Raw genomic sequence first — 13,764 nt, forward strand, 5'->3', positions numbered from 1 at the left:
CAGAGTGACTAAGGAAGAGGAGCAGAAAAAGAAGTACCAATTTGAAAGGGAGGATCAGTTCTGGCAGAGTAATCAAATCAGAAAGTCAGCAGACCTATCCTTGGCTCTCCTCTCCATTTTCTCCTCTCTCTCCCTTTAGTGTCATCTCCTTTTCATTCCTTAGCCCTCATCTCATTTTTCTCTCTCCCTCTCAACCTCCCGAGCTTCTGCGTCAATCGTTCTATTCTCTGCCTGCTGTTCTTCTCCTGTTCCAGGGCAATTACTTTCTTTTGTCTTTCTCTGTTTCAGAGGAATCAATTAATGGTCAGACCAAAGGGAACTATGGGAGGTTAGGAAGAGTGTAAGGAGCTCCTAATGAATCCATTTCAGTGTATCTAGCCAAGCCAAAAGAAAATAAAAAGAATGGCAAAAGTCAATATCATTAGCAATCAATGAAGACCTTTGGTATAGAAAAGAAAGCAGACCAGAGGAGAGTTGCAGCTGAAAGCTGAAAAAGGTAATGGTAAAAACGTAAATGAAAGAGAGGCAGTTTTTTTTAGGATGGTGCTGTTTTTATTCATTACTACAGAGAGGCTTGCTGGGAGAACTAAAGGCTAAAAGCAGAGCCAGGGTAATTGAAGCAAAGGTTTCCATTCAGGACTCGATCGAGTGGAACTGTGTGTCAGGATTCAGAGTTTAAACAGGCACTCTAAATCAGTGCTGCGAGCGCAACCTATGTGTGCTTTTATGCATGTGTATGAGAGAGATCAGGGAAAGCATCAAGAAAGCGCAGCGTCACCTACTCCTGACCAAATTTCCCTTCGTCAGCAATAATGGAAGTCACTTGGGACTGCAGACATCACTTCTCCCTAGCTGTAAGGAACTGATAGTCTGTAAAGTGAGAGGGGAGAAAGGAAAGAAAGAGCTAGAGGTCAGGAGGAAGACACGCTCACCTGAACGAGGAGCTCCAGCTTCCTGTCGTCCAGCAGATGGACCTGACATCGCCGGCCCTCCGTCATCTGAGAAATAGAAAAAAATGCATGTTTCTTAATATACTTGTTTATAACAGCTCATCCAAACATACACCTGTATCCCACTATTCTACAGAACTACATTGTTACAACTCATGCAACAAAAATTTGGTACATTTCCAAATGACTCATATATTTTGCTCAAATTGAAAAACATCATTGTGCCTCTCATCAATAAGTACAGTATGTGAGCAATACCCTGCATGACAGGCTTGGAGTTTGCATGTGTGTTAGCTCGAGCCATAACAAGGTTAGCTGATCTAAATACACACAATGGGCCTTGCTCTGTTCCTCACGGACATTTTTAACATTCCTCCTTGAGCAGGAAATCCACTATCCATCAGAGGACTAGTGACCAAAGTGAGGGAAGCTGTCTGCTGACAGTGTTCACTGGAGTGTTTGTCTGTTTTGCTGATACCAGGTTTGCTGAATAGAGCTCCAAAAGAATGAATAATATCCGTCTGCCAAGGTCAGGCGTAAACAGTGAAGCAGGTGCAATGATGAAACAGTCAACTGTGGGAAAACACGTGTTAGACCAAATATTTTACACGGCAGACAAAGCCAAGCCGTCTCTGCAAACCTGCCCTAACATTTGCTACTCAAATACAAACAAATCCAGGACCAGGCCTTTAACATTCACTGCATAAACACTGCCGGACATTTAAAGCCATGTGAAGAGGCTGGGTCTCAAGTGTTCTGCATTTTTGGGTGTACGTATGTTTTTCAGCACATGTGGAGATCCTCCACGATTTCACAGGAAGCAGGGACCCTGAGGAACACAAACACCCTTTGGCTCCACCCACGCTTCCCTCAAATCAGGGAGATGGGGACTAGAGAGGTTGGAGGATGGTGTGTGTATTTGGGGGGGGGGATAAAGAGACGGGGGAAACATCACCATTGTCCAAAACTCCTCTCAAAAAACAGATGCTATTAATCTGAACACAAGTATAACTGGTTTGTAACTCTATCAAGAGGATCATATTGGCCTCCTGAGGCTATTGTAATTTGGTAAGGGTGTCTCCTTAACAAAGTTAGCCTACTTTCTCACCATTTGTGCCAGCTTGCATCGGGGTGAGACTTTAGCAAAGAGACGATGATACCAGAAAAAGTGAGGGAAAGAAGTACCGCAGCACTCATCCCAGTGTGAACTTCCCCAAATCATTACTGGTGGGCGTGTGTGGCTTCTAGTGTCTTTGCAGGGTTCAGCTTACCCTCCCCCTCGCCACTGATCCCCTGTGGTTTGAGGGTTTAGATTGGGTGCACCTGTGCACACAGTCAAGTGACACACAAACCCTTACATTTTCCATCCTTGCCCTTTGTTTTTATCCCCCATCCTCCTGTCCTGGAGTTACATTATATCTCTGAAAACACTATGTGTTTGTACTGTACACAGTGATTTTAATTACTACCATAGCTGCTTAGTGGTAGGTTTAGTGGTGCAGATGCAACCAGATGTGAGCTGTACAACAACTCAGAGATGTCAAGCGCAACTAAGGTTGCTGTAAAGGCATAACATCGCATTAATCCACATATTTTTGCTCAGTTACTCAGCAGAAAACTAGAGTATAATAATCAAACATTTAAAGTATCCTGTCTGCAGAACACTTCAAACTGTAATGTGGCATGCACGCTGTCACTGGGACTCAGCTTGAGGCACATGGGAATAGTGCAAGTCTTAATGTCAAGGTAACAAATCACTGCCCTGAGGAACAAAAACTAAGCAGCCCAATCTGGCACAAACAGATGGGTTTTGGCCACAAAACTGCATGAAAATAAATGTAATAAGTCTCTATTACAAGGTTGTTATAAGTAAAGAAGGCTGACAAAAGTAGAAAATGAGGAATTTTCAATATAACACAATCTAGATGCACCATGAGCTAAATAATATACATTGTTACAAAATGTTTCTTCTTTACAATGCAGCTCTTCTGAGAGAAACAGTGGCCAAAGGCACATGTGCTGCTGGCTGCATCACCTTATCCTGTTGTGTGATTCATGATGCATTCAACAAAGCAACATTTCTGACCCCATTAGTGGTCAGGTCTCAATTGGTTAACATGCATCCTCAAGCCTGACTCACCACCAAGAAACGCTGATATTTAAAGACCAGAGATGAAAGTGAGACATATACCACTACAGTGCTGTCTGAAGCAGCCATGTTCACAGTGTTTCATTATTTCTTCGCTGGGGCTGACAGCACAGTTACACACACACACACACACACACACACACACACACACACACACACACACACACACAGAGTTGACAGTGATGCTTGGTCAGTATAAGCGACCGCAGTAAGGTTATCATTAGTTAGTACCTTGCAAATAAATGCTCACTGCCACTCACAGAAGCCGGCTCCAAGAAGGAGAGAAAAAACAAAAATAATAATAAAAAAATTTAATCCCAGAAAGAAATGAGTCGTGTTGCAGCCAGAAAATCCTCAAAAAACACCCGCTTTTCTGTCCGGCCTAGAGGATGAGGCACATCAGCATCCATGTTTGTGACCATTAGTTAACGTTAGTTGCGAGCTGGCCGTATAATCCCGTTTTCTCACGTCTTTGCCGTTCAAGCAAAAAATAAATAGGCGCTAATTAACGGCGACCGTGGAGCGTTTTTCAAGCGAGGCTTCTCTCTCATCCCTCCTTGTGGAAAGCACTCAGCTCCACGGTGCTAGTCCTGGTCGACCAACCCCCGCCCACCCCCTCCCCACACCTTTCCCTACCGGCACCGTGCACAAACGGCGTGTGAACGTGCGGAACGCGGGAGACCGTACCATCGGTCGGCAACCGAGGGGGACGGCCGGAAGAAGCGGCTGACTGTGCTCCAGTCTGCCTTCACTTCGCCAGCTTTGCTTCTCGCTGTCACCGGAGTTGCTTCGAAAACACGGGAATAATGGAGGCAAGATGTGGGGGCGGGGAGAGGAGGAGATGAGGGGGAATTTTCTGCAGCGGCAGCTCGCAGCCATGAGAAACTGCAGACCTCTCTCTCTTTCCTGATGTGTGAGTGTGTGTGTGTGTGTGTCTGCACCCAAACATCTGTGTCTGCAGAACGGTACTGATACATAACAACGTAAAGTCTGCCTACTTTAAGAAATCCGCTGTGTAGGGGCAGGAAGAGTTGAGACTATCTAATATGAGTGATCACTTTTAAATCAGCATGTAACAAGTGTATTGTGACAGAGCTGCACAAACCTTCAAATGCTGCTTATACCCTGCTAAAAAGCAAACAAGCAGAGGTTTCTGTCTAGACCCTTGGTTTGCGCTCCCTCTCACTGCCTCTCCCTACAGCTTGTAGCTTCCTGTCTGCGCTTTCAAACACAAATCTTGCTCACAGGTTTGGCTTGCTTGAATGAATCCTGGCCCTTCAGTCCACTGCAGCCGTTGCACTGACTCTCTCTTTTTTTTTGTATGACCTAAATTGGGCACTTGTGTTCACCTTGCACGGCTGGAACAGCAGCCGTTAAAACCGCAAGCTGTTAACATAACAAAATCAGTCTGGTTTGTGGATCCATAAATAGATACTAAGATGTGCAGTGGAGGGTGCTTATAAAAAGTTTGAATGATTCAGCTATTCTGCCTTTTACAACAAGAAGCAGTCCCCGTGCTATGAAAACAGTGTGAGCACCCATGCAAAGCAGGTATGCATATGTGGCACACCTTGTGTACTCGGTGTCATTCTGTTTATTTGAGTGAAATGCAGTTGTGCCATATGTGATTCATTGAAATGCTCTCTTCCCAAACATTTAGCAATATCAAGATGCAATTACATTTTATAAGCTTGGCTTGAAAAGCTTTCTTGCAACCACGGTGTATGCTGCAACCCCAAAATTCAGCTTAGTTTGCTAAATGTAGAGGGTCACATGAGAAACGAGGAGGTGTATCCTTTTCCCTTCTGCCGGATTTTTCTGTTTCTGGATATTTTTGGCCTGCTCCAGACACCGGAAACTGGCCTGTCCAACTTAAACATCTCCAGATGACTCTTTCTTTGGCATTAATACATACAGCCGTCCCCTCATTCTTTTTCTCCGGTCAAATTCACATCTCCGTTTATTGGTAGCTTCCTCAATTTGCTGTGATAAGAGTCCTGTTGTTTAACAGTGCCAGGGAGAGTAAAAGAAGGGGGACAGAGGAGACTAGAAGCAGGATCCTGAACACTTACACTGCATGAGTCTATGAATGATTCCTCCTGCATGGCATGGATGAAGCTGAACCACAAAAAAAAAACATAAATAAAAAGGAGGGAAGAAGGGAAGCAAGGCAGGAAGGAACAATAACAGGCAACTGTGATTTACTGAGCCACCCTATCCAGTGTCCATGGCCCTTATCTTCCCATACATGCTAACCTCTCCATGACCTACAGACAGTATTGCCAAGAACTACAAAGTGAGAAACACTTGTAGGTGTAACATTTCTGGACCCTGACCGAGCCTTGTTATGGAGCCAGTTTGCTTCTATTCTGGGCTGGGGTGTGGCCGTAATAATGAGGTGCTGATTAAGTATTTTTGTGCAGAGTACCGATCCAAAGGGTAAAGATCTGAATGGCTGAGGTGGGTTTAACACGGTAGAGTGGGGTTTTAGGGTCAGACAGGGAAACACAGCTGTTGGTCTGTGCTGGGGAAGGTAAGCTATGTTGGTGGAACCCAATATAAACACCGCTGAACGGTTAATTGAAGCAAGATGGAGAATCTCCTCAACCCTAACTGTGGGATGATGTGGTAGGCAATTAAGACTGACACACACACACACACATACACACACACACACACACTCTGTCTTGCTCCGTCTACCGTTGTCTGCTTCTCCCACATATTTATAGAGACAAAATAAACAGACACTCTTAAACACGTCACTTTGAGAGCAAGCGTGCTGTGACACAAGCACTCCGATGATGATTTATGATGCTGAGATCATTACATCTCAGCAGGCTTTACGACTTGTCTGCAGTTTGAACGCAACAGCATCTACGTATGGTGCAGATTAGATTACAATGCAGAAGAAAAATAAAACATTGGGAATACAGTTTCAGTTCAGTCCAGTAGGTTATTAAAGACCTGATGGAAAAATAATAGCAGGGCCAAATCCTGTCTTCCCCCTCAAACTAGTGCTTCACAGAGTGGCAGAGTGAGATGGAGCAGGGAGGGTCAAGGAAAGGCAGCCAGGAATGTCTGGAGAAAAGACTGACCGTCGAGATCTGTTTTGTTTGTACAAGTGTGTATATGGGAGCGTGCGTGCGTGTTATTGTGTGTGTCTGTGAGCTCCACCCTCACTGCCCGTGAGTGACTTTGGGACTGAAATGTGGTTCCAGTTAGGGCGTTTTTTAAAATCAGAAACATACTGGCACTTCAAACAAACTGGGGATATTTTTGAAGCCAACGCAGCTTTGTTCTTATTTTACTACAAAGCTCCATTCCCAGACTTCCACTAAAAAAAACAAAAAAAACAAGAAAAACAAAAAAAAAAAAACGTTCCCCCCTCATTTTAATATAGAATCACAACTCTGACTAAAACTGACAGACGGAGACGCTTATGAATTTCAAAACCCACACGGGCACTTTTAGCGGGAACAGTAAAGACATTGGGAATAATGCTGTATAAAAGATTTTTGCAAGATCCAAACTTTTGTTGTGTTGAAGTCACACCAATCCACCTCTGCCTTCACATCTTAAGTTCAACCTCGCTGCCATTTGCACCCTTAGGAGCCTCGATTCCAAACGAACTGAAAAGATAAGACTTTTGCCTTTTCTTGCTTCATGGTGAAAACTGCCAGAAAGCATTTCTGCTACACACACGCGCACGCACTCAAGCAAAATGTACATTCATCGACAGATCAAAGTGTCATCAAAGGGTCTCTAAAAAATATGCACAATGTGAGCCAGTGGTTTGTGCTTCTTAAAAAGATTGTGTGGATAAGAGAAACAAAAATAACAGGTGTGATGATAACACATGAAGACACAGAAATAGTTTTTCCTTGCACACCTATGTTGTTCCTGTAACAGTCAGTTGTGTGGACTTATCTCTTTATGCTTAATTAGCTCCTCCTCCTCTTTGTTTCAAGCCCATATCATCCTTCTGTTTGTCTCAGTTCTTCCATTTCCTTTTTTTGGGTTTTGTAAATCCTTTATATACATTTGTTTCAACTGCACTTTGTGGTTGAACAAAATTTTGGCCTCACAGACGTACACGTGTGCATGGGCGGCTCACTCACAGAACCAGCAGTTATATTTAAAACTCTAAAACAACACCACAGTCTCCTATGATTACATCCAAGCAAACAAGCACAATGCGGTGATACAGCGCCACAGTGCGTCAGTATAGGAGGGAATGGCCGCAGGCTGCTTTGATTATTCAGTTTGAATTTTTTTTTTATGAAAATGAGATGTACAGAAAGTGCCAAAAGGGCTTATTCCACTTTCTAAAGGTGGCTCCCCCAGTTCATGAGTCTTTTCATGTCTTCTCTTTTAGATGACTTTTCCCTGTCAGGTTTATTGGAATGGACCGTACAGTCTATCTGTCTGTCTATAGATGTACTGAGAGTGCCAGCAACCTGAAAGAAGAGTACAGAAGTTCAGGACAAATAGGTACGAGTGATGTCATGTCTTCTCAATGAAACACAGTCTCAGTGATTGCGGGGGATGATCTGAGAGGATGTGGACTGTCAGTGTTCACAGGGGAAGGATCTTTTACCCCTACACCTCCTCTCTTCATCTATAATTTAGACAATGAGAAATCACTATAGACCCAAGCGACCCTGTGTTCACTGATACTGCTGGCACTGCACTCAGAAGGACAGTGTGACGTAGAGAGGAGTGTGCGGTTCTGCACAGTATCCTTTGTATACAGTGTGTGTGTGTTTGCATCTGTGTGTACAACCCACTGAATTTTGCTGATCAATGAGCCTTCCTTGTAGAGCTCTTTTTATCTTTGCTTTCTTTGGCTTTTGTTTGGTGTCCCATAAGCAAAAACCAAAAAAAAAGGAAAACCCCGCATGTTTGTGTGTGCCCTCGTGGCGTAAACTCAAGGGCACTGAGTGCTGCAGAGCAGTTGAACCCATGTGGCCTCTATTCCCTGCCCTGTGACAAGATGGAATACCAAACACACTAATCATTTAGCAAGCTGAATATTAAACAGTGCTGTCTGCAAGTTCTATTTGTGTGTGTGTGTGTGTGTGTGTGCGTGTGTTTGTGTCCTAATGTATTCTACTAGCCTATTAAACATGTACCCTGAGACCAGAAACAGCAGGGGAGATTTTGGGGCAAAAGGTGCCTAAATCCTCTCTGTGCCTTGCTGATTTTGCCTGGTGTGTGTGTGTGTGTGTGTGTGTGTGTGTGCGTGTGTGTCCTCCAGGTCCAAAGACCCTCTAGGCTAATTAGGGAAACAGCCAAAGAACAACACCATTCAAAGCACTGGCTTTACAGGAGCTTGGTGAGCTTCCATCCTCATGATACTTCAGAGATTTTCAAACCACCCACTTCTTTAGCTGAGTGCATGGAAACATCCTGCAGTGTCAAGTGCACACACGCACACATGCACACACACTCTCGCGTGCACATAAATGTTTGACCGGCCTCACTGCTCCGTGCTTGCCAAAGTAAGATGCAAACAAAAGTTGCCATGGCAACGTTCTAGGAGATCTAGCCTTGTCTGTCACTCAGTCCTGTGCCAGAAATGTAGGGCACTTAAAGGAGGAGGCACTGTCACACAATGGTCAGACATTGTAACAAAAATAGGTATGGTGACTGTGGTGTACAAGTGTACAGCAAAAAGGCACGCAATAAAGGCTTCAAGTGATTCAGTGCAACTGATGACAGTGTCATGATGCCTGATGAAAAAGACAAGTGAACCCTTTGCTCTACCAAGCCACTATGTACTCATAATTTCACACATCTGCACCTTCACTATTCCAGCTCGCGTTCACAGGGAATTGGCAAGGGAAAAGGCTGAAAAGGGTTAAGGAAGACAGATTGGAGAAAAAAGGAGAATACATGAGAGATGAGCCAGGCAGAGAAATCGACACAACATATAGAAGAAGCTGAAAGCTATGAAGTTATGGGCTGAACAGGGTGCAGCCTAGGACATTTCTTCATCTTGCTTCAGGATCTATTTTGAGGTATTATAATGAAAAAAAGGGGAATGAAAAAGAGTTATCGGCCCCTCCACAAGTCCCGTCCTGCAGCCTGTGTAGTCAGTTTGAACTGTGCTCTATAGCTGGGATTTATCAATCCATAACTTTGGTTCATTGTGACTAAGCTCCATTATGACACACTTGATTCCTCTGAGGCAGGGTAGTGAAAAATGACCCAGCTCATCTGCAGGGAGAGCCCTTAGGCATTTGTGTGTGGTCTGTGCACAGGTGTGTGTAGTGTATAAATATATAAATATATATGGATGTGGGTGCAATTCCTGTCGTCCAAAGGGAATCCCGTCACAGTAAAGATATTGAAGGTTATCCATTTGTCCACTTTGCCTCAAGGAAATTCTCAGTCTGAAGGTTTGGAAAGCCTTTTCTTTCTTTTGAAAGCACCTGATTAAAAAAAACGGCTGTGGTATAGAACCTCAACGAAGCTTACCATTCCTAAAATCTAAGCTGTGGATGTATATGCATTCACTCTCATTCAGGGGCACAATGAGCTACTTTGGACTGGAGGAACCATTTCATGTCTCTACAGTCTCTACTTTTTGTTTGTCGGCATTAGAGGAACTAGGAACCATCAAAGTTCTTGGAAACATTTTTTGAGGTCTTTCGTTAGCTCCTCCTTCAGCATAGACATAGTGCTTACTGTACACATGTAGTTGTACATGTGTTGATTTGTGTGGTGCTTGCAACTGCATATATAATAACTGCTAGAATTCCTACTCAGCTGCTTGAGACATTCAGACACAGTGAAGCAATTTAGAGAGAAAATGAAGAAGATTAACTAACATTAATAATAAGATGATAAAAAACCACAACAATCATGGCTTAATGAAAGCTACCCTTGTCCACAGACTGGTAACATGCTGCACAAATGATTCATTAGTCGAATTCTAATTTCATCAACAGCTCCAGGAGCCTCTGCCTCTTGTTAGTGAATCATTGTATACTTAACAATGCAAAAAGAAAATAATCACTTGTAATGTTACGTTATATAACTTAAAATAGCACATTTGGGTGCTTTCAGCTGCATGTCTTTTTTTTCCCCCAAGTCTATTATTATCACAAAAGATCCAATCATGGCACCTTCCAGCTTGTTGTGAATGTGGTCTAGTTGTTGCTATGCCAACCATGTAGCAACAATACTTCATGTAAGTGTTCCTGCTAACTGCAAATGCAAACAGGCAAAAACCTCAGAAATGCATAGCGGTCTTGGTGGACCACCCCAGCAGATAGTTACTGTTTGGGGCGATACACTAACTTGTCAGATCTGAATGTTTTGGCTCAGGCAAATGTTGATATTTCTCTCATCTCTCCAGTTTAATACGCATGCAAAACTCTAAACCTCTTTTCAGTAAACACATGTGGACTCACTGTTAGAGGGTATAATATCCGTACAAACAGAGGATCTGAGAGTCCCTGAGAGGGATTTCCCCAGATATTTACCAGATTCTCGTAGTAATCCTCTGGGATTACCATTCTATACCGTGGCCGTAACCTTTGAACTTAAAACATTATAAGCTCTTACATCCCCAACACTAATGTCGCATTTAAACCAATCTCTTCATTCGCTGGAAGAGGACCACCTCCAAAAACCTTATATCATGTCCGTTCTGGCCACGATTCAGACACACTGAGAGGATTTAAAGGGATACCCGCCAGCTTTATCGAGCAGGCTTCTCAGCCTTGGCCCAATAAAACACTGACCAGATACTGCAAACATGTTCAACATCCAAATAGTCTCCAACATGGTAACTGATGCCTGGCAAAGTTATTTAAAATCAGACAGTCTTTTTCACGCACCAACGATGGATGGTTTTCCTTTAAAAAAAGTATGACTACCATCCTGTTCATATCCAATATCGTGCCTTAAACCAGAGAAATCAGATTAGCCCTTCTAATACTGTACAGCATGTGTGAAGATGTCAGTGTGCGCCCATGCATGTGCCTGTAATTAATTAAAAGTGAGAGGCCATCCTGTGAAGGACTCTGATATATTTTTACATCACCGGAGAAATTATAGTCTGGCACGGTTGATAGCTGCTAAATGATAATATTGCACATGGAGAATTAAATTGGAGAAGGGTGTTGTGCTTTAAATATTTAACATGTAACAGGGTTGCAGATCATAAGAAGCCTCATCAAACAACTTTAAAGCAACAAAATGTGGACAACGATTCAGTCTTTGATCGTGAATTATGATTTACAGAGTGAAATTATAACTTAGAGTTCAACTCCTGATGAATCAGTTCAGAAGAATTTTTCTTGCTTCAAACAGGATCAAACAACGACAAGCTTCGCTGTCCTCCGCTTTTTCCTCTTCCTCTTTCACACATCCATTTACACTCACACACTGGGTATTTGATAAACCTGGGAATGGAGCAGTGGAAATGTTTTCCAGACGATCTATGCAAATAAGTCCTAATCCCCAGGGATACACTGTAAACGGCTTGAACCTCCAACACAATCTACAGAGGGGTATTTGTGTGTGCATGTGTGTGCGTCGATGCAGGGATATCAAACACAAACACGCCTCCAGCTAGTTGCCAACAAATTAGAAAATTACAAGTAAATAAACAAAGTACTGGAAAACTTTGGTACAATGTCGATTCTGGCCTTCCCATCCACGAACCCTTTCTGCCGGTTGTGGGAAAAGATTTTCTCACATACAGATCCTGACTTTGGCAATGAGAACAAAGACTGCTGCCAGACAGCCCTAGCGATCAGAATTCTTCAGCAGGAAGTCACAAGTTTAACTTCATCCTCTATCCAATAATTACTTGGCTGGAAAATGGGATAACGTTGGGAATAAGCAAGGACACAGAGATTTCGGATTCTGGACATTTGCCTGCCTGTCATAAGGTTATTTACCGACATCTGTTTCAGTAGAACACTTTACAAATTGACGATAAATTGAACATGAGCGTAAGAGAGACTTCACAAAGTAGGCTGATTACAATCGTGACCTAATTCAGGGGAACTGCTGGCAATCACAGTGGATTCTTCCCAACACTGTACTTTGACTGAGAGCCAAAAGTCCACAAACAAAAGCAGTAACTGGACAGATACAAATGAACCAAGTCTAAGACAGAAGAAGGATTGTGTATCCTATATCTTAGGGTGCCGTTGCTGCGTCTCTGGTTCGTATCATAAAGTACTGGGACCACTCAGTGGGAAAGGAATACATCCAATACATTTTCTCACAGGAAACGGCACCAGATGAGTTTGGTGGGAGTAAACTGGCTTGGATTTCAGTGTAAAATATGAGGAGAGCCTACAAGCTAATGCACCATAAGAGTTACAACGAATATACCTTATGCGCGCAATCTTAAATATGCATAAAATGTTTCAGTGGTAATGTGTTGCTAGGAAACAGCTTGGATCAAAGTTTATTTGTCATGTAGGAGAACCAGTTTCCTGTCAGCATTGTTATTAGCATGAGCTGTAACAGGAAGCAAACTGAGTCTATCTAGGATGTTTATCTTGTCAAGTCTAAAAAGCTCCACGGGGATGCCGAACACGCTTGCTAAACAAGTCACTTCAGATTGTTATGAATAAAATGATGGCTTGGAGTAATTTTTGTGAGTTGTATTACACTGACTACAGGTTGATTAAAAGAAAAAAACAAAACAAGAAACAAAGCAACAAATCTTGCAGCTCAGGGGAAGTCCGACCACCTGCGTTTGCTATAGTCTTTACTGTTGCGTCTTCCCTGCGCAGGATATCCTGCCTTCGGGATGGGGTGGGATGATAAGAAGGGGGTTGGTAGGATATAAATGAAAAAAAGAAAAGGCACGATGTGAACAGCTGAAATTGATGCAAATTGGAAGCAGCACGAGAAATGACAAACAAATACCCTGAGACACTGTGTAACGCAGCACAGCCGAGCGCTGCCCTGTTGGTACTAACCCTGTTTAAGGGGTCGCATCACCAGAGGAAAATGTGTGACTGGAGGCTGTTGAGTCAATATTACTCAGCCTGATGTATGGAAGTGTGAACACACAGCTCACAAGAGAAATAAGTGTACGTCTGTGTGAGCAAACAACATTTCACAAATGCCGTCTGCTGGTTAATGCAGCGCTACGGCTCCATCGAACGGGGCGATGATCCGCACAACACGCAGAGCGACGTTGGTGCGAAATCATCACCTTGACGCACAGTATTCCCAAATGGATTGAGCATACTGGACTGCTGGTGATGCAAGCCTTCACTGGTCACAGTTGAAATGACTGCAGAGAGAAAGAGCTGAAAGGAAAAGCAGTTGAATTTTAAGTAGGAACAAATTTTTAAAAAGAAAGTTTGAGAGTAAAACAAGGCACGGCATGGTCCTGGGACAGGTTAGAGCCACGACTGGAAATGTTTTCCAGTTCAAGAGAAGAAAAAAAAGATGGAAAAGAGGTGCAGAAAGTGAAAACAGGTTGGTAGAAGTTAAGGCCTTGTCTGTGTCTATCATTCCGGCTCCCTTTCTTTCTTTTCCCCTCTCTCTCCTATTGTGTGTGTGCCAGTTGTGTGAGGCTGGGTATCTCATTAACAGTAATAGAGGAAGCCAGGCAGGGCGGCAGTGAGCCAGGGATATCCCCATCCCACAGTCTGACACACTGACCCCTCCTTCTCTGCTATT

The 13,764-nt window shown here is 43.3% G+C and overlaps 1 protein-coding gene across 10 annotated transcripts in view; it reads right to left on the reverse strand.

Annotated features, from left to right (window-relative positions):
• Window positions 1-13,764, reverse strand: part of frmd4a (FERM domain containing 4A) — a 99,434-nt gene that overhangs the window by 31,264 nt on the left and 54,406 nt on the right. For 9 of the 10 annotated variants that reach the window (XM_040025517.1, XM_040025518.1, XM_040025516.1 and 6 more), the window contains exon 2: window positions 933-998. In XM_040025517.1, coding sequence (XP_039881451.1) covers window positions 933-998 — 66 coding nt within the window. Of the gene's footprint in view, window positions 1-932; window positions 999-3,330; window positions 3,703-13,764 lie in introns of those variants that run through there. The other variant, XM_040025519.1, reaches the window with a different exon arrangement.

The sequence above is a fragment of the Simochromis diagramma genome, unplaced genomic scaffold, assembly GCF_900408965.1.
Source record: "Simochromis diagramma unplaced genomic scaffold, fSimDia1.1 OVJJ01000293.1, whole genome shotgun sequence".
NCBI classification, from domain to species: Eukaryota; Metazoa; Chordata; class Actinopteri; order Cichliformes; family Cichlidae; genus Simochromis; species Simochromis diagramma.